Raw genomic sequence first — 19,264 nt, 5'->3', positions numbered from 1 at the left:
ATTCAGGGGTTGCAACGTCACTACCCACCACCACCACCACTAGTACCACTACCCACCACCACTAGTACCACTATAACTCCTACCCACCCCCACCACTATTACCACTACCCACCACCACCACCACTAGTACCACTATCCACCACCACTAGCACCACTATAACTCCTACCCACCACCAGCACTACCACTATTACCTCTACCCACCACCACCACTACAACTATTACCCCTACCCACTACCACCACCACCACTATTACCCCTACCCACCACCACCACAAACTGTGCAGTTTGTGGCATAGGTTTTTAGTAAAGTTAAATACTACTCAGTAGATATAATGTTCATCAGAAGAAATATCCACAAATCATTACATTGAAACTAGTATCGCAAATTATTCACTGACAGCGGGAAAATATGACACACACAGGTCAAATGCAATTCAAACCTGCCACTAAGAAACACCATCTTTGAAAGTACACTCTAAGCTCGGAGAGATCAATATCTTAAAAAAAGCAGCCAATTAAGTTTGAAGACGCTCGGAAGGTGAATTATCAAGTTATCAGCGATGCAGAAGTGAAGTCAGTCGGATGAGGCACTCAGAAGATATAGCATGAACAGCAGCATTTAAATTTTTCAAAATTTCTAAATGAAAAATGCAATCTGGGACATACACAAACCAAAAGAATTCAAACTTATTTCCAAAAAAGTCCCAGTAATTAAGTACGTAATTTTTTTAAGCTTTGGATACATACTTTAATTTTTTTTTTACAATGGTTTCGAGGACACACAATCACATTAAAATACCACAATACAAACACTGTGACTTATTTCTGACCAGAAGAGACAGTGTCATTACAGCATAAAGATTGAAAAAGACCAGAAGGTTTATTCTCCAGGCATCCCACAGAATCCAGCGTATCTTTCACATACACGGTCTACAGCCAAAAAAAAAAAATTAATGTATTTTATACGATGCATTAGCAATTAATGATTGATGCCGATAAGATTTGTTTAATTTTAATCAGTGGAAAGAGTAAAATCCAGTTCCTTGGATCAAGAACCCCTCTGCTGGATCAAGGAACCAGTTATATAATGCAGATTATTACTAAACATTTCGAGATTAAAAGTTGCAAAATGACATCTATAAACTCCATTAATAATACCAACCTTATTCTTAGTAAGATACTTAAGTGTTGAAATGTTGAGGCCGATCATAGGAGAACTAAAGTTATGTCTTAGAGACCAATTTTGGAATTGATCTACATAAAACTGAGCAAAACGCAAATACACTTGTCAGTTGTTCTACGAATTTTCATTTAGTAACAGTTGATTAGGGTTGAAAATTGAAGGCAGATCAGACAAGGCATTCTGAATGTATAAACGAAAACCTCAGAGGAAGTTGGTGGAAAACAGGAAGAATGTAGCTAACAATGTGTCGGTTCTGGCATCACGATATGCAGGATTTTAATTGTCAATTAAACTCCTAGAAACTAAACAAAATCATATTTTGTAGTTCTTTTATATTTAAAATTCTGTACAGTCCTCTAGAAAAAAAATTATTTTTAATTTTTTTTTAAAAAGTCCAATTTGACGAAAATTATTGTACAAAGACTTAAGTGATGGAAGGTAACCATTTGAATCATTCTCTAGTTATTACAAGGAAACCGATTTACTTAATAAAATTGGCAATTTAAAAATTTAATAATTCAAAATGAAAGCCAAGTTTTCATTTAATGATGCTCATAAAAACAAAGTTTAATAATTTAATTGCAAATCGAAACTCGTTGGGTATTATCCTCCAGTATATGGAAGCCGATAAAATGAGACGTTCTTTTATTGATTGGAAATCAATATCACTATTAATTTAATGAAATTGATAAACTGGGATTCATGGAAGATAATAAGAACGTAAACCTTGCTTGCTGGAAAACACCCAAGGGCTGACAATTTGAAGCCGATGAAAGGAGGCATTGTCCTGCCATGGCACGGATTCTAACACTTCCAGACAAACATAGTGTATTGTCAAATTTGCCCATACCAAAGTAATCTTAATGTATATTATTCTAGCCATAAGATGCATCAGCCCTTAATTGCTGAACATGTTGAGAAGAGGTAGCCTCAAATATAATGTCATTTAAGGGAATGAAAATTTTACTCTTGTTTAAACATAAAAATAACCGATATGAACTTATTTCCTTACTCTGCTGTTGTCACATTAGGCTTTTAGTGAAGATTTGAAACTACGGGGCAGATGTTTGTTGAAATTATAACAGACGTAACTGTATGTTGAAAATGCGTTCAACAGCTTCTGGACAATGTTTCAACGAATTTTGTCCCAATTACTGTACATAAGCGTTGAAAATTTGAAATTGATCAGACGAGGCCCTATCATCATAAAGGTAATAAAACTGAAAAGTTGTATAAAAGAAAAAATGGAAAAAAAACACGCAGTCACTTAAAATGCCTAATTATTATTATTTTTGTTCTTGTTATTGCTATTATAATTTTCATTATGGCAAACACTTAACCACTGAGGACCACAGTCCTTAGGAAATGGATGATAATCAGGTTTGATCCAAAGAGGTAAAGTAGCTCAAATTCCAATTCGAGAGTTCATCATCAGAAAACAATACCCTCTTGAACACTATCATACATTTAGCAAATACTGTTGTTATACACCACTGCTGTATTCCGTCCTTCCACAGAATGACAAGGCTGCGGTTATCAGCTGTGTTTCTGGTGGCATTAGCGAGTGTGGTGAGTCCTCAGTGTATCTCCAACAACGACAAGCTGTCCCTGCCCCTCACCCCTGACCTGGAGCACATCACCCCCTTCAGCTTGGACCTTCTGAAGGAGTTCAACCCACCCACCACCAAGGGAAACTTTTTCTTCTCCCCTTATAGCATCTGGAACGCCCTTGTTCTGGCTTACTTTGGGTCGGCTAGACAAACCCGTCAACAACTACAGGATGTCCTGCGTCTGAGTGACCCTTCAAACACTCTGGCAACCTACAAAGCTCTAGAACGCTTGTGAGTACTTGCTTATCTCATTTGACACCTGAATTCATATTTCCATGCTGTTTCTGATTATTATATTCACAGGTAAATGCTAAACCCAGTAGGGATCAAAGTCTAGGGAACTGGAGGTAATCACATTTGATCCAGGGACGGGAATACAGCTCAAATTCATTTCATGTAGTGCTTCTCGCCGGTTTCAAGACTTCTCCTTCAAGAGTTGGCATCATTGTGTGGTTTGTTTTGAATATTCATGACTGCTAACACGTTCTTGTATTCAGTATTTATGATTATGTGTTTACACATGACTGTTTTCTTTATTTATAACTGCATTTGCACACGCTTGTATTCAGTATTATGGTACATGAAGTATGGCGTAGCCAGCAAGAAGTAAAAAGACACAGTACGACATTTCATCTTGAGTAAGTTGATTGTGGAAAATACTGTATATTTTCTGGAAATACGGTAATTTATAGGTAAATAGATGGCCCATATTGTATTTAATAAAAATTATGTTATAAAAAATGGGAAGCCCTGCGCCTGCGCAGAGCAGAAGGACTGGCCATTGTGTTTTGAACTGGGCAAGAAACGTTAGTGAAATCGGAAGAATTTTCATCGCTCTAGAGGTTAAATTGGGTTTAAAACCTCTCAAATAGGAGCCGAAATTGTTGGATGTGCATTCCTGCATAAATTGAGATATCAGACGACTGGACAAGACAGCTCCAGGAACCTCAGATAAGCTATCTAAATTTGTGTTATAATTCTGGCCAGCATTATCTTCATAAATTTGGTTAGAATGAGGTTTTTGAGTATGATACACATTAATCTCCAGTCAAATTGGTGAGTGATATTAAGATATATTCTCCTTCTGTTATATGTGTATATATAATCATTTATTCATTTTAATATACAGTCTACAAACTTATATATTTACCAGAATTCCTGGTGATGCATATTTCATTTGTAGTTAATAGGTCTAGAGCAACTTGTGGATATGACAGTTGTAGGTATCGAAGGAGGACATTTTTGCGACCTAGGTGTCCCAAATTCCTACCTGTCTATGTAACTTTGATTAATAATTATCTTTATCATTTACTGGTATGTACATTATGAGTTACATCCAGATAAATGTAATTTTCCACATTAATAAAGCCTCATACACGTGAAACGTCAAATTAATAGAGATTTCTTTTAGCTGTATGTGTGTTTTTAACCTTCAAATTTTGTGGTCGTGTTTACACATGCCTGTGTAATTGTACAGATATGAGGAGAGACAAGCGAATACCAGTGAATATGTGATAGACTTGGCCAATAAAATCTATGTCGACGACGACTTGACTATTCGGGACTGCATCCGTGAGGTCCTTCCCAAAGAGGTGCAGAAAGTCGACTTCAGAAAAGTTAGTCAAACGCTGTTATTTTTATACCCTCGGCAGAATGTTAGTGAACTTTGATCGCTTTTCTGACTTTGTCAACAAAGTCATTTTCAAAGCATCATGACAGGGAATTTGGCCAGTGGCATTTACCTATGACTTAATTACTCATTTTTTACCTCACAATCTCAAAGGAAACACTTAACAAAGCATGTGTGAGTGGATCAGTTAATAGTTTTTTTAATTGACATTTCAAATTTGTATATAGAATGATTTTTTGTAACTACCCTCTTTACTTTCATCCCTTATTCTTATTCTATAAAACATCCTTTTACAAAACGATTTTCTTTCACTAAAGGTTTAATTTCTTACATGTTGTATTTATCAGGCAAATGAAGCAGCAGCGACAATCAATAACTTTGTGAAGGAAAAAACACGAGGCAAGATCCCAACATTAGTGTCAGGTAAAGATGTGGCAAGTGCTGTGATGGTATTGGTGAACGCCGCCTATTTTAAGGGTTTTATTATCACACTGGCCGATTCCCACCAAGGCAGGGTGGCCCGAAAAAGAAAAACTTTCACCATCATTCACTCCATCACTGTCTTGCCAGAAGGGTGCTTTACACTACAGTTTTTAAACTGCAACATTAACACCCCTCCTTCAGAGTGCAGGCACTGTACTTCCCATCTCCAGGACTCAAGTCCGTACTTCCCATCTCCAGCCTCAAGTCCGGTTTTTCCCTGAACCCCTTCATAAATGTTACTTTGCTCACACTCCAACAGCACGTCAAGTATTAAAAACCATTTGTCTCCATTCACTCCTATCAAACACGCTCACGCATGCCTGCTGGAAGTCCAAGCCCCTCGCACACAAAACCTCCTTTACCCCCTCCCTCCAACCTTTCCTAGGCCGACCCCTACCCCGCCTTCCTTCCACTACAGACTGATACACTCTTGAAGTCACTCTGTTTCGCTCCATTCTCTCTACATGTCCGAACCACCTCAACAACCCTTCCTCAGCCCTCTGGACAACAGTTTTGGTAATCCCGCACCTCCTCCTAACTTCCAAACTACGAATTCTCTGCATTATATTCACACCACACATTGCCCTCAGACATGACATCTCCACTGCCTCCAGCCTTCTCCTCGCTGCAACATTCATCACCCATGCTTCACACCCATATAAGAGCGTTGGTAAAACTATACTCTCATACATTCCCCTCTTTGCCTCCAAGGACAAAGTTCTTTGTCTCCACAGACTCCTAAGTGCACCACTCACCCTTTTCCCCTCATCAATTCTATGATTCACCTCATCTTTCATAGACCCATCCGCTGACACGTCCACTCCCAAATATCTGAATACATTCACCTCCTCCATACTCTCTCCCTCCAATCTGATATCCAATCTTTCATCACCTAATCTTTTTATCCTCATAACCTTACTCTTTCCTGTATTCACTTTTAATTTTCTTCTTTTGCATACCCTACCAAATTCATCCACCAATCTCTGCAACTTCTCTTCAGAATCTCCCAAGAGCACAGTGTCATCAGCAAAGAGCAACTGTGACAACTCCCACTTTATGTGTGATTCTTTATCTTTTAACTCCACGCCTCTTGCCAAGACCCTCGCATTTACTTCTCTTACAACCCCATCTATAAATATATTAAACAACCACGGTGACATCACACATCCTTGTCTAAGGCCTACTTTTACTGGGAAATAATTTCCCTCTTTCCTACATACTCTAACTTGAGCCTCACTATCCTCGTAAAAACTCTTCACTGCTTTCAGTAACCTACCTCCTACACCATACACCTGCAACATCTGCCACATTGCCCCCCTATCCACCCTGTCATACGCCTTTTCCAAATCCATAAATGCCACAAAGACCTCTTTAGCCTTATCTAAATACTGTTCACTTATATGTTTCACTGTAAACACCTGGTCCACACACCCCCTACCTTTCCTAAAGCCTCCTTGTTCATCTGCTATCCTATTCTCCGTCTTACTCTTAATTCTTTCAATAATAACTCTACCATACACTTTACCAGGTATACTCAACAGACTTATCCCCCTATAATTTTTGCACTCTCTTTTGTCCCCTTTGCCTTTATACAAAGGAACTATGCATGCTCTCTGCCAATCCCTAGGTACCTTACCCTCTTCCATACATTTATTAAATAATTGCACCAACCACTCCAAAACTATATCCCCACCTGCTTTTAACATTTCTATCTTTATCCCATCAATCCCGGCTGCCTTACCCCCTTTCATTTTACCTACTGCCTCACGAACTTCCCCCACACTCACAACTGGCTCTTCCTCACTCCTACAAGATGTTATTCCTCCTTGCCCTATACACGAAATCACAGCTTCCCTATCTTCATCAACATTTAACAATTCCTCAAAATATTCCCTCCATCTTCCCAATACCTCTAACTCTCCATTTAATAACTCTCCTCTCCTATTTTTAACTGACAAATCCATTTGTTCTCTAGGCTTCCTTAACTTGTTAATCTCACTCCAAAACTTTTTCTTATTTTCAACAAAATTTGTTGATAACATCTCACCCACTCTCTCATTTGCTCTCTTTTTACATTGCTTCACCACTCTCTTAACCTCTCTCTTTTTCTCCATATACTCTTCCCTCCTTGCATCACTTCTACTTTGTAAAAACTTCTCATATGCTAACTTTTTCTCCCTTACTACTCTCTTTACATCATCATTCCACCAATCGCTCCTCTTCCCTCCCGCACCCACTTTCCTGTAACCACAAACTTCTGCTGAACACTCTAACACTACATTTTTAAACCTACCCCATACCTCTTCGACCCCATTGCCTATGCTCTCATTAGCCCATCTATCCTCCAATAGCTGTTTATATCTTACCCTAACTGCCTCCTCTTTTAGTTTATAAACCTTCACCTCTCTCTTCCCTGATGCTTCTATTTTCCTTGTATCCCATCTACCTTTTACTCTCAGTGTAGCTACAACTAGAAAGTGATCTGATATATCTGTGGCCCCTCTATAAACATGTACATCCTGAAGTCTACTCAACAGTCTTTTATCTACCAATACATAATCCAACAAACTACTGTCATTTCGCCCTACATCATATCTTGTATACTTATTTATCCTCTTTTTCTTAAAATATGTATTACCTATAACTAAACCCCTTTCTGTACAAAGTTCAATCAAAGGGCTCCCATTATCATTTACACCTGGCACTCCAAACTTACCTACCACACCCTCTCTAAAAGTTTCTCCTACTTTAGCATTCAGGTCCCCTACCACAATTACTCTCTCATTTGGTTCAAAGGCTCCTATACATTCACTTAACATCTCCCAAAATCTCTCTCTCTCCTCTACATTCCTCTCTTCTCCAGGTGCATACACGCTTATTATGACCCACTTTTCGCATCCAACCTTTACTTTAATCCACATAATTCTTGAATTTACACATTCATATTCTCTTTTCTCCTTCCATAACTGATCCTTCAACATTACTGCTACCCCTTCCTTTGCTCTAACTCTCTCAGATACTCCAGATTTAATCCCATTTATTTCCCCCCACCGAAACTCTCCTACCCCCTTCAGCTTTGTTTCGCTTAGGGCCAGGACATCCAACTTCTTTTCATTCATAACATCAGCAATCATCTGTTTCTTGTCATCCACACTACATCCACGCACATTCAAGCATCCCAGTTTTATAAAGTTTTCTTCTTCTCTTTTTTGTAAATGTCTACAGGAGAAGGGGTTACTAGCCCATTGCTCCCGGCATTTTAGTCGCCTCATACGACACGCATGGCTTACGGAGGTAAGATTTTTTTCCACTTCCCCATGGACAATAGAAGAAATAAAGAAGAACAAGAGCTATTTAGAAAAAGGAGAAAAACCTAGATGTATGTATATATATATGCATGTGCGTGTCTGTGAAGTGTGACCAAAGTGTAAGTAGGAGTAGCAAGATATCCCTGTTATCTAGCGTGTTTATGAGACAGAAAAAGAAATTTATATTTATATACCATAATACTGTAAGTGACACACGTGAAATATTCTCCATATAATGTTCATTTATTACAGTAGAATCTTTTATTAAGACTGCAGTTATGCTCGGTCGACGATGGACCGAACTGTCCTCCATTAAGAGTGCGGATTTAGTGAGCCGCGTCTAATCAAAAAATCGTCTAAAATAAACTGAATAACAAATAGAAAAAATAACGATCCATTCCTCAGACACCTCAGGCAGTGACAAACAATTTTTGGCGGATGGAGTGATGTGCTATATTTATATTTAATACAGTATTTATGACTTCAATGCTTACATACGCATTTCTTACCTTCTATTCTGGTTGGTAATGAATGTCGATGATTTTGAAAGGAGTGGAGAAGGATGGTCCCCGACACACTCTTGGCCTGAGATGAAAGGAGGTGGATCACTGGCCGAGGTGGATGGCAAAGGTTATTGTACTGATATCAATGATTGTCCTATGGGAGGTGAGCATGAGTTTACTGTGAAGGATGGCCTCCAATTCTGTCAGGATATAGTAGAGCCTACTTTGAAACTTTCCTATTAGAAGCACCGTAGCTCAGCCGTAATGAGCTGGATCTGCCAAACTCCGGATCACACTTCCACCCCACTGTCCAACTTTCTGTTTATTCGTTTACAGCTGTGTATAACAACTTATTTTGAGTTCGTATAATATACATTATATATATATATATATATATATATATATATATATATATATATATATATATATATATATATATATATATATATATATATATATATATATATATAAGGGAGAAAAAGTTAGCATATGAGAAGTTTTTACAAAGTAGAAGTGATGCAAGGAGGGAAGAGTATATGGAGAAAAAGAGAGAGGTTAAGAGAGTGGTGAAGCAATGTAAAAAGAGAGCAAATGAGAGAGTGGGTGAGATGTTATCAACAAATTTTGTTGAAAATAAGAAAAAGTTTTGGAGTGAGATTAACAAGTTAAGGAAGCCTAGAGAACAAATGGATTTGTCAGTTAAAAATAGGAGAGGAGAGTTATTAAATGGAGAGTTAGAGGTATTGGGAAGATGGAGGGAATATTTTGAGGAATTGTTAAATGTTGATGAAGATAGGGAAGCTGTGATTTCGTGTATATGGCAAGGAGGAATAACATCTTGTAGGAGTGAGGAAGAGCCAGTTGTGAGTGTGGGGGAAGTTCGTGAGGCAGTAGATAAAATGAAAGGGGGTAAGGCAGCCGGGATTGATGGGATAAAGATAGAAATGTTAAAAGCAGGTGGGGATATAGTTTTGGAGTGGTTGGTGCAATTATTTAATAAATGTACGGAAGAGGGTAAGGTACCTAGGGATTGGCAGAGAGCATGCATAGCTCCTTTGTATAAAGGCAAAGGGGACAAAAGAGAGTGTAAAAATTATAGGGGGATAAGTCTGTTGAGTATAGCTGGTAAAGTGTATGGTAGAGTTATTATTGAAAGAATTAAGAGTAAGACGGAGAATAGGATAGCAGTTGAACAAGGAGGCTTTAGGAAAGGAAGGGGTTATGTGGACCAGGTGTTTACAGTGAAACATATAAGCGAACAGTATTTAGATAAGGCTAAAGAGGTCTTTGTGGCATTTATGGATTTGGAAAAGGCGTATGACAGGGTGGATAGGGGGGCAATGTGGCAGATGTTGCAGATGTATGGTGTAGGAGGTAGGTTACTGAAAGCAGTGAAGAGTTTTTACGAGGATAGTGAGGCTCAAGTTAGAGTATGTAGGAAAGAGGGAAATTATTTCCCAGTAAAAGTAGGCCTTAGACAAGGATGTGTGATGTCACCGTGGTTGTTTAATATATTTATAGATGGGGTTGTAAGAGAAGTAAATGCGAGGGTCTTGGCAAGAGGCGTGGAGTTAAAAGATAAAGAATCACACATAAAGTGGGAGTTGTCACAGTTGCTCTTTGCTGATGACACTGTGCTCTTGGGAGATTCTGAAGAGAAGTTGCAGAGATTGGTGGATGAATTTGGTAGGGTATGCAAAAGAAGAAAATTAAAAGTGAATACAGGAAAGAGTAAGGTTATGAGGATAACAAAAAGATTAGGTGATGAAAGATTGGATATCAGATTGGAGGGAGAGAGTATGGAGGAGGTGAATGTATTCAGATATTTGGGAGTGGACGTGTCAGCGGATGGGTCTATGAAAGATGAGGTGAATCATAGAATTGATGAGGGGAAAAGGGTGAGTGGTGCACTTAGGAGTCTGTGGAGACAAAGAACTTTGTCCTTGGAGGCAAAGAGGGGAATGTATGAGAGTATAGTTTTACCAACGCTCTTATATGGGTGTGAAGCATGGGTGATGAATGTTGCAGCGAGGAGAAGGCTGGAGGCAGTGGAGATGTCATGTTTGAGGGCAATGTGTGGTGTGAATATAATGCAGAGAATTCGTAGTTTGGAAGTTAGGAGGAGGTGCGGGATTACCAAAACTGTTGTCCAGAGGGCTGAGGAAGGGTTGTTGAGGTGGTTCGGACATGTAGAGAGAATGGAGCGAAACAGAGTGACTTCAAGAGTGTATCAGTCTGTAGTGGAAGGAAGGCGGGGTAGGGGTCGGCCTAGGAAAGGTTGGAGGGAGGGGGTAAAGGAGGTTTTGTGTGCGAGGGGCTTGGACTTCCAGCAGGCATGCGTGAGCGTGTTTGATAGGAGTGAATGGAGACAAATGGTTTTTAATACTTGACGTGCTGTTGGAGTGTGAGCAAAGTAACATTTATGAAGGGGTTCAGGGAAACCGGCAGGCCGGACTTGAGTCCTGGAGATGGGAAGTACAGTGCCTGCACTCTGAAGGAGGGGTGTTAATGTTGCAGTTTAAAAACTGTAGTGTAAAGCACCCTTCTGGCAAGACAGTGATGGAGTGAATGATGGTGAAAGTTTTTCTTTTTCGGGCCACCCTGCCTTGGTGGGAATCGGCCAGTGTGATAATAAAATAATATATATATATATATACATATATATATATATATATATATATATATATATATATATATATATATAGCTCCTTAAGGAATTTAGATGCACTCTTTCCCCATGAGCCAAGGGTCTCTGAGCCTTTGGTAACAAACATGTAATGTTGGGCAAGTTCTCCATATTTTCTAAACTTTTGGGACTCCCTGAAGCTGGCAGCTGCCCCTCCTTCCTCCCTGGTGTATTGGAGATAAGTATCAGCCAAGGTAGATGCACATGTATAGTCCCACACCACCTGCTTCCCGTCTGGACGCTTCTGGCTGCCATTAGATCTGCATAGTTGGGGTGGCTCCCTTACTACTGGGCATCCGGCTGTTGTGAGGCTAATCTTGATGTTATTAACCTCCTCATGTCTTGCAATCTTTCCATCGGATTTACGGCACACAAGACCATTGTACCCGAATCGGTCTGCTGCTTCACTGCCACAAATACACCTGTGTTGGGCGAGAATAGGGGCTGCAAGTCGAAGGGCAACACCAATGCGGATGGTCTGTGGGTCGAGGCGTGTGCCAAGGCTGGAGTTGGGAACAGCCAACAGAAAGTTCCCTGCATGAGGGGCTCTCACTGCCAGGAGGTGGGCTCTATCCTTCCCTGACACACACTGAAGCATTGTTGAGGCTATATTTTCCACTATTGGACCATCCCAGTACGATTGTTTATAGTTGTTGGGGGGAGCAGGTCTGGTTTCAGAGCCAGTTAGATTATCCCAGATCATGGCTCCGTCAATGAACTTTTGGTCATGGACTCCAATCTTGCCCCTAAGAAGTTCAGGGAAAATCGCTGCTACAAGCCCTCTGGATACAACACATGAGGAGAGAAAAGCAGGTAGGGCAATCTGGGATGACTTGCGGACACCAATGCCTCCTAGGCTGACTGGAAGTATAGCTTGGTTCCACTGTCCGTCTTCTATAGTAAGGTTAAGTACTTTCGTAAAAATCTGCCTCAGGATACTGTCCTATTCGTGCAGTATAGAGTTATCATAAAACTGGTCAGTTAGCAAGAACTTATTTAAAATTAAGTTCTTTCAAAAATTGTCTTATACGTTTCAAGATATATATTTTTTTTCCATTTGTGTAATGTAAAAATTAATAATTTTGTACTAAAAGAATCTTAGAAAACTTACCTAACCTTATTATAACAAGGACGTTTAATTTAGCCTAATTAATCTAAATATATTTTAGATAAGGTTACAATAATTTAATCATAAACAGACACAATCAAATATTTTTTTGTTAGGTTTAGAATGATTTTTGTGAAATTATTGCATACACAAATTTTCGCTTGCCTTATTTGGCAAGAAGAGCGTTGCTATTTAAGCCAAAATAGCAAGTTTTCCCTATTCGTCACGATATATATATATATATATATATATATATATATATATATATATATATATATATATAACCACACTACCGCAGGCCAGGGTTCAACCCTTCGACACATTGTCCCGCCTCAAGAGACCACACAATGTACATGTCACCTTATCCACTCAGCTATCGATCCTACAAAGATCACACATCGAGCATAGCTAGGCGTTGTTCGTGATGCAAGGACACTTGTGGCAGTGGTATGCTTTAGGATTAATTTCGGCCTCCTGTTTGAATACCCGCCTCCACAAGCAGTCTATATATCAATAAAACCACGAAACAAGTGGTTTTGAATCATTTACCAAACTGTGGCAGGCCAAGATTCCACCACACGACATATTAACATAAAAAAAATGTCTTTAAACGTAAAAGAGAAAATTTTAGAAAGGACTTAATTTTAATTAAGTTCTTGCTAACTGACCAGTTTTACTTATTCGGCGCGACATATATATTGCAGACTTTTAAAGAACCTGAAGGTACGAGAGGTCATTGGTCAATATATGGCACTATATTGGGCTAGAATAATGCCATTTATCTAGTTCATTATGGCAGTGAGAAAGGGATCAGTGAATAGTATTTGTCGTCCTCCTCTGTATGTTTTCCAGAGCATTTATTTCCATTCTGTAATACGGTGACCAGAACTGTACTGCATAATCTAAATGAGGCCTAAGGATATATAGAGTTGAAGAACAACCTGAGGACTTCTATTATTTATACTTCTTGATATGAAGCCAAGGATTCTGTCCGCAATAAAGCAAACAGAATCCTTGGCTTCATAAGTATAAGTAAGAAAAGTCCTCAGGTTGTTCTTCAATTCTATATATCCTTGGTTAGGCCTCATTTATATTATGCTGCACAATTTTGGTCACCGTATTGCAGAATGGATATAAATGCACTGGAAAACGTACAAATGAGGATGACAAAGTTGATTCTATGTATGAGAACTCTTCCCTATGAGGATAGACTGAGGACCTGAATCTGCACTCTCTAGAAAGGCGTAGAATTAGGGGGGATATGATTGAGGTGTATAAATGGAAAATAGGAATAAATAAAGGTGATGTAAATAGTGTGCTGAAAATTTCCATCCAAGACAGGACTCGCAGCAATGGTTTCAAGTTGGAAAAATTCAGATTTAGGAAGGATATAGGAAAGCACTGGTTTGGTAATAGAGTTGTGGATGAGTGGAACAAACTCCCGAGTACCGTCATAGAAGCGAAAACGTTGTGTAGTTTTAAAAATAAGTTAAATAAATACATGAGTGGGTATGGGTGGGAGTTGAACCTGACTAGCTTGTGCTACTAGGTCTGATGCCGTGCTCATTCCTTTAGTGAATGTGATCTGACTAGGCGAGTCATTGGTCTAAGCCGGGGGGTGACATGGATCTGCTTCGCATGGGTCAGTAGGCCTGCGGTAGTGTTCCTTCTTTATGTTTTATTTTTTTCGTACAGGTGACTCGAACGATCTGCGGGCGACAGTGCTGGAGATGCCGTACAAGGGCGATGCTGCTTCCATGTTTGTGTTGCTGCCTTTTAAAAATATTAAAGGCACCTCTGCTACACCCCTGGACACTATGTTGCAACGTCTCACTAAAGACTCCTTCAGCGCCATCGTCAAAAACCTTACACAACAGAAAGTTATTCTCAATTTCCCAAAATTCAAGTTGGAACATAAAATTACTGGAGAACTTACCGAGGTAGGTCTTGAGTCCAGGAAGGTTGTTACTCTATGATAATAAACATAGATTGTTCATTTTGTAATTGGAATATTACAGGATTTTCAGCATGGCCACCTGACCGTGAGTTGTTGCTAGTAGTGCACACTGATGTCTCGTGTTATTCTCTAGAAACTTGAGGTTCATTGTTTATTTTTCATAAAATATTTATTTCTACACAGTAAGAGACGTTGTCCCATGAAGATTTTTCTGCAGTTTGTGTCATATCTTGACCAGTAAAATTAACAGAAAAAAAACAGGAAATAACCGTTTATTTTTAAATATTTATTACTACTACTACTAATAATACAGTGTTTATTATTATTCCTATTATTATTGTTGTAATTATTATTAGTGTTGTTGTTGATGTTATTTTCATAATAATATAATTATTCTTATTATAATATAATTGCAAAATATCTACTGGGAATGTGTGTGTGTGTGTGTGTGTGTGTGTGTGTGTGTGTGTGTGTGTGTGTGTGTGTGTGTGTGTGTGTGTGTGTACTCACCTATTTGTACTCACCTATTTGTGGTTGCAGGGGTCGAGTCCTAGCTCCTGGCCCCGCCTCTTCACCGGTTGCTACTAGGCCCTCTCTCTCCCCGCTCCATGAGCTTTATCAAACCTCGTCTTAAAACTGTGTATGGTTCCTGCCTCCACTACGTCATTTTCTAGGCTATTCCACTGCCTTACAACTCTATGACTGAAGAAATACTTCCTACTATCTCTCTGACTCATTTGTGTCTTCAACTTCCAATTGTGGCCTCTTGTTTCTGTGTCCCCTCCCTGGAACATCCTGTCTTTGTCCACCTTGTCTATTCCACGCAGTATTTTATATGTCGTTATCATGTCTCCCCTGACCCTCCTGTCCTCCAGTGTCGTCAGGCCGATTTCCCTTAATCTTTCTTCATAGGACATTCCCCTTAGCTCTGGAACTAACCTTGTCGCAAACCTTTGTACTTTCTCTAGTTTCTTGACGTGCTTTATCAAGTGCGGGTTCCAAACAGGTGCTGCATACTCCAGTATGGGCCTGACATACACGGTGTACAGTGTCTTGAATGATTCCTTACTAAGGTATCGGAATGCTGTTCTCAGGTTTGCCAGGCGCCCATATGCTGCAGCAGTTATCTGATTGATGTGTGCTTCCGGAGACATGCTCGGTGTTATACTCACCCCAAGATCTTTCTCCTTGAGTGAGGTTTGCAGTCTTTGGCCACCTAGCCTATACTCTGTCTGTGGTCTTCTGTGCCCTTCCCCTATCTTCATGACTTTGCATTTGGCAGGATTAAATTCGAGAAGCCATTTGCTGGACCAGGTGTCCAGTCTGTCCAGGTCTCTTTGAAGTCCTGCCTGGTCCTCATCAGATTTAATTCTCCTCATTAACTTCACATCATCTGCAAACAGGGACACTTCTGAGTCTAACCCTTCCGTCATGTCGTTCACATATACCAAAAATAGCACTGGTCCTAGGACCGACCCCTGTGGGACCCCGCTCGTCACAGGTGCCCACTGTGATACATCATTACGTACCATGACTCGTTGTTGCCTCCCTGTCAGGTATTCTCTGATCCATTGCAGTGCCCTTCCTGTTATATGCGCCTGATGCTCTAGCTTCTGCACTAATCTCTTGTGAGGAACTGTGTCAAAGGCCTTCTTGCAGTCCAAGAAGATGCAATCAACCCACCCCTCTCTCTCTTGTCTTACTTCTGTTATTTTATCATAAAACTCCAGAAGGTTTGTGACACAGGATTTGCCTTCCGTGAATCCGTGCTGGTTGGCATTTATACTCCTGTTCCGTTCCAGGTGCTCCACCACTCTCCTCCTGATAATCTTCTCCATAATTTTGCATACTATACACGTCAATGACACAGGTCTATAGTTTAGTGCCTCTTTTCTGTCTCCTTTTTTAAAAATGGGAACTACATTTGCCGTCTTCCATACCTCAGGTAGTTGCCCAGTTTCCAGGGATGTGTTGAAGATTGTGGTAAGTGGCACGCACAACATATCTGCTCCCTCTCTAAGGACCCACGGGGAGATGTTGTCCGGTCCCATTGCCTTTGAGGTATCGATGTCCCTTAGCAGTTTCTTCACCTCCTCCTCATCTGTATGTATGTCGTCCAACACTTGTTGGTGTATTCCTTGCTGGTGTCCCCATCTGGTCTGTCCCCCCAGAGTCCTTCCTGTCTCTACTGTAAATACTTCCTTAAATCTCGTGTTGAGCTCCTCACATACCTCTTGATCGTTTCTTGTGAGTTCTCCACCTTCTTTCCTCAGCCTTATCACCTGGTCCTTGACTGTTGTCTTCCTCCTAATGTGGCTATACAGCAGTTTCGGGTCAGATTTGACTTTCGATGCTATGTCGTTTTCATACTGTCGCTGGGCCTCCCTCCTTATCTGTGCATACTCGTTTCTGGCTCTTCTACTAATCTCCTTGTTTTCCTGGGTCCTATGCCTCCTGTACCTTTTCCATTCTCTGTTGCACTTAGTTTTTGCCTCCCTACACCTTCGGGTAAACCAAGGACTCGTTTTGGTCTTCCTATTATTTCTGTTTCCCTTGGGAACAAAACTTTCCTCTGCCTCCTTGCACTTTGTTGCCACATATTCCATCATCTCGTTTACTGATTTTCCTACCATTTCTCTGTCCCACTGAACCTCCTGCAGTGTGTGTGTGTGTGTGTGTGTGTGTGTGTGTGTGTGTGTGTGTGTGTGTGTGTGTGTGTGTGTGTGTGTGTGTGTGTGTGTGTGTGTGTGTGTGTGTGTGTGTGTGTGTGTGTGTGTGTGTGTGTGTGTACTCACCTAGTTGTACTCACCTAGTTGAGGTTGCGGGGGTCGAGTCCGAGCTCCTGGCCCCGCCTCTTCACTGATCGCTACTAGGTCACTCTCCCTGAGCCGTGAGCTTTATCATACCTCTGCTTAAAGCTATGTATGGATCCTGCCTCCACTACATCGCTTCCCAAACTATTCCACTTACTGACTACTCTGTGGCTGAAGAAATACTTCCTAACATCCCTGTGATTCATCTGTGTCTTCAGCTTCCAACTGTGTCCCCTTGTTACTGTGTCCAATCTCTGGAACATCCTGTCTTTGTCCACCTTGTCAATTCCTCTCAGTATTTTGTATGTCGTTATCATGTCCCCCCTATCTCTCCTGTCCTCCAGTGTCGTCAGGTTGATTTCCCTTAACCTCTCCTCGTAGGACATACCTCTTAGCTCTGGGACTAGTCTTGTTGCAAACCTTTGCACTTTCTCTAGTTTCTTTACGTGCTTGGCTAGGTGTGGGTTCCAAACTGGTGCCGCATACTCCAATATGGGCCTAACGTATACGGTGTACAGGGTCCTGAACGATTCCTTATTAAGATGTCGGAATGCTGTTCTGAGGTTTGCTAGGCGCCCATATGCTGCAGCAGTTATTTGGTTGATGTGCGCTTCAGGAGATGTGCCTGGTGTTATACTCACCCCAAGATCTTTTTCCTTGAGTGAGGTTTGTAGTCTCTGACCCCCTAGACTGTACTCCGTCTGCGGCCTTCTTTGCCCTTCCCCAATCTTCATGACTTTGCACTTGGTGGGATTGAACTCCAGGAGCCAATTGCTGGACCAGGTCTGCAGCCTGTCCAGATCCCTTTGTAGTTCTGCCTGGTCTTCGATCGAGTGTATTCTTCTCATCAACTTCACGTCATCTGCAAACAGGGACACCTCAGAGTCTATTCCTTCCGTCATGTCGTTCACAAATACCAGAAACAGCACTGGTCCTAGGACTGACCCCTGCGGGACCCCGCTGGTCACAGGTGCCCACTCTGACACCTCGCCACGTACCATGACTCGCTGCTGTCTTCCTGACAAGTATTCCCTGATCCATTGTAGTGCCTTCCCTGTTATCCCTGCTTGGTCCTCCAGTTTTTGCACCAATCTCTTGTGTGGAACTGTGTCAAACGCCTTCTTGCAGTCCAAGAAAATGCAATCCACCCACCCCTCTCTCTCTTGTCTTACTGCTGTCACCATGTCATAGAACTCCAGTAGGTTTGTGACACAGGATTTCCCGTCCCTGAAACCATGCTGGCTGCTGTTGATGAGATCATTCCTTTCTAGGTGTTCCACCACTCTTCTCCTGATAATCTTCTCCATGATTTTGCATACTATACATGTCAGTGACACTGGTCTGTAGTTTAATGCTTCATGTCTGTCTCCTTTTTTAAAGATTGGGACTACATTTGCTGTCTTCCATGCCTCAGGCAATCTCCCTGTTTCGATAGATGTATTGAATATTGTTGTTAGGGGTACACATAGCGCCTCTGCTCCCTCTCTCAATACCCATGGGGAGATGTTATCTGGCCCCATTGCCTTTGAGGTATCTAGCTCACTCAGAAGCCTCTTCACTTCTTCCTCGGTTGTGTGCACTGTGTCCAGCACTTGGTGGTGTGCCCCACCTCTCCGTCTTTCTGGAGTCCCTTCTGTCTCCTCTGTGAACACTTCTTTGAATCTCTTGTTGAGTTCTTCACATACTTCACGGTCATTTCCTGTTGTCTCTCCTCCTTCCTTCCTTAGCCTGATTACCTGGTCCTTGACTGTTGTTTTCCTCCTGATGTGGCTGTACAACAGTTTCGGGTCAGATTTGGCTTTCGCTGCTATGTCATTTTCATATTGTCTTTGGGCCTCCCTTCTTATCTGTGCATATTCGTTTCTGGCTCTACGACTGTTCTCCTTATTCTCCTGGGTCCTTTGCCTTCTATATTTCTTCCATTCCCTAGCACACTTGGTTTTTGCCTCCCTGCACCTTTGGGTAAACCATGGGCTCATCCTG

At 41.0% G+C, this 19,264-nt stretch overlaps 1 protein-coding gene across 1 annotated transcript in view; it reads left to right on the top strand.

Moving 5' to 3' along the window:
• Positions 1–2,678: 2,678 nt before the first annotated feature.
• LOC138853679 (leukocyte elastase inhibitor-like) overlaps positions 2,679–19,264 on the top strand; it is a 32,882-nt gene continuing 16,296 nt past the window's right edge. Inside the window, exons 1-4 of the mRNA XM_070091738.1 lie at positions 2,679–3,024; positions 4,271–4,409; positions 4,771–4,989; positions 14,173–14,451. Coding sequence (XP_069947839.1) covers positions 2,702–3,024; positions 4,271–4,409; positions 4,771–4,989; positions 14,173–14,451 — 960 coding nt within the window. The 5' untranslated portion in view covers positions 2,679–2,701. The remainder of the gene's footprint in view (positions 3,025–4,270; positions 4,410–4,770; positions 4,990–14,172; positions 14,452–19,264) is intronic.

Source organism: Cherax quadricarinatus, chromosome 37 (assembly GCF_038502225.1).
Source record: "Cherax quadricarinatus isolate ZL_2023a chromosome 37, ASM3850222v1, whole genome shotgun sequence".
NCBI lineage: Eukaryota > Metazoa > Arthropoda > Malacostraca > Decapoda > Parastacidae > Cherax > Cherax quadricarinatus.
The sequence above is the reverse complement of the archived record's forward strand: the minus strand, read 5'-3'. Positions and strand labels throughout refer to the sequence as shown.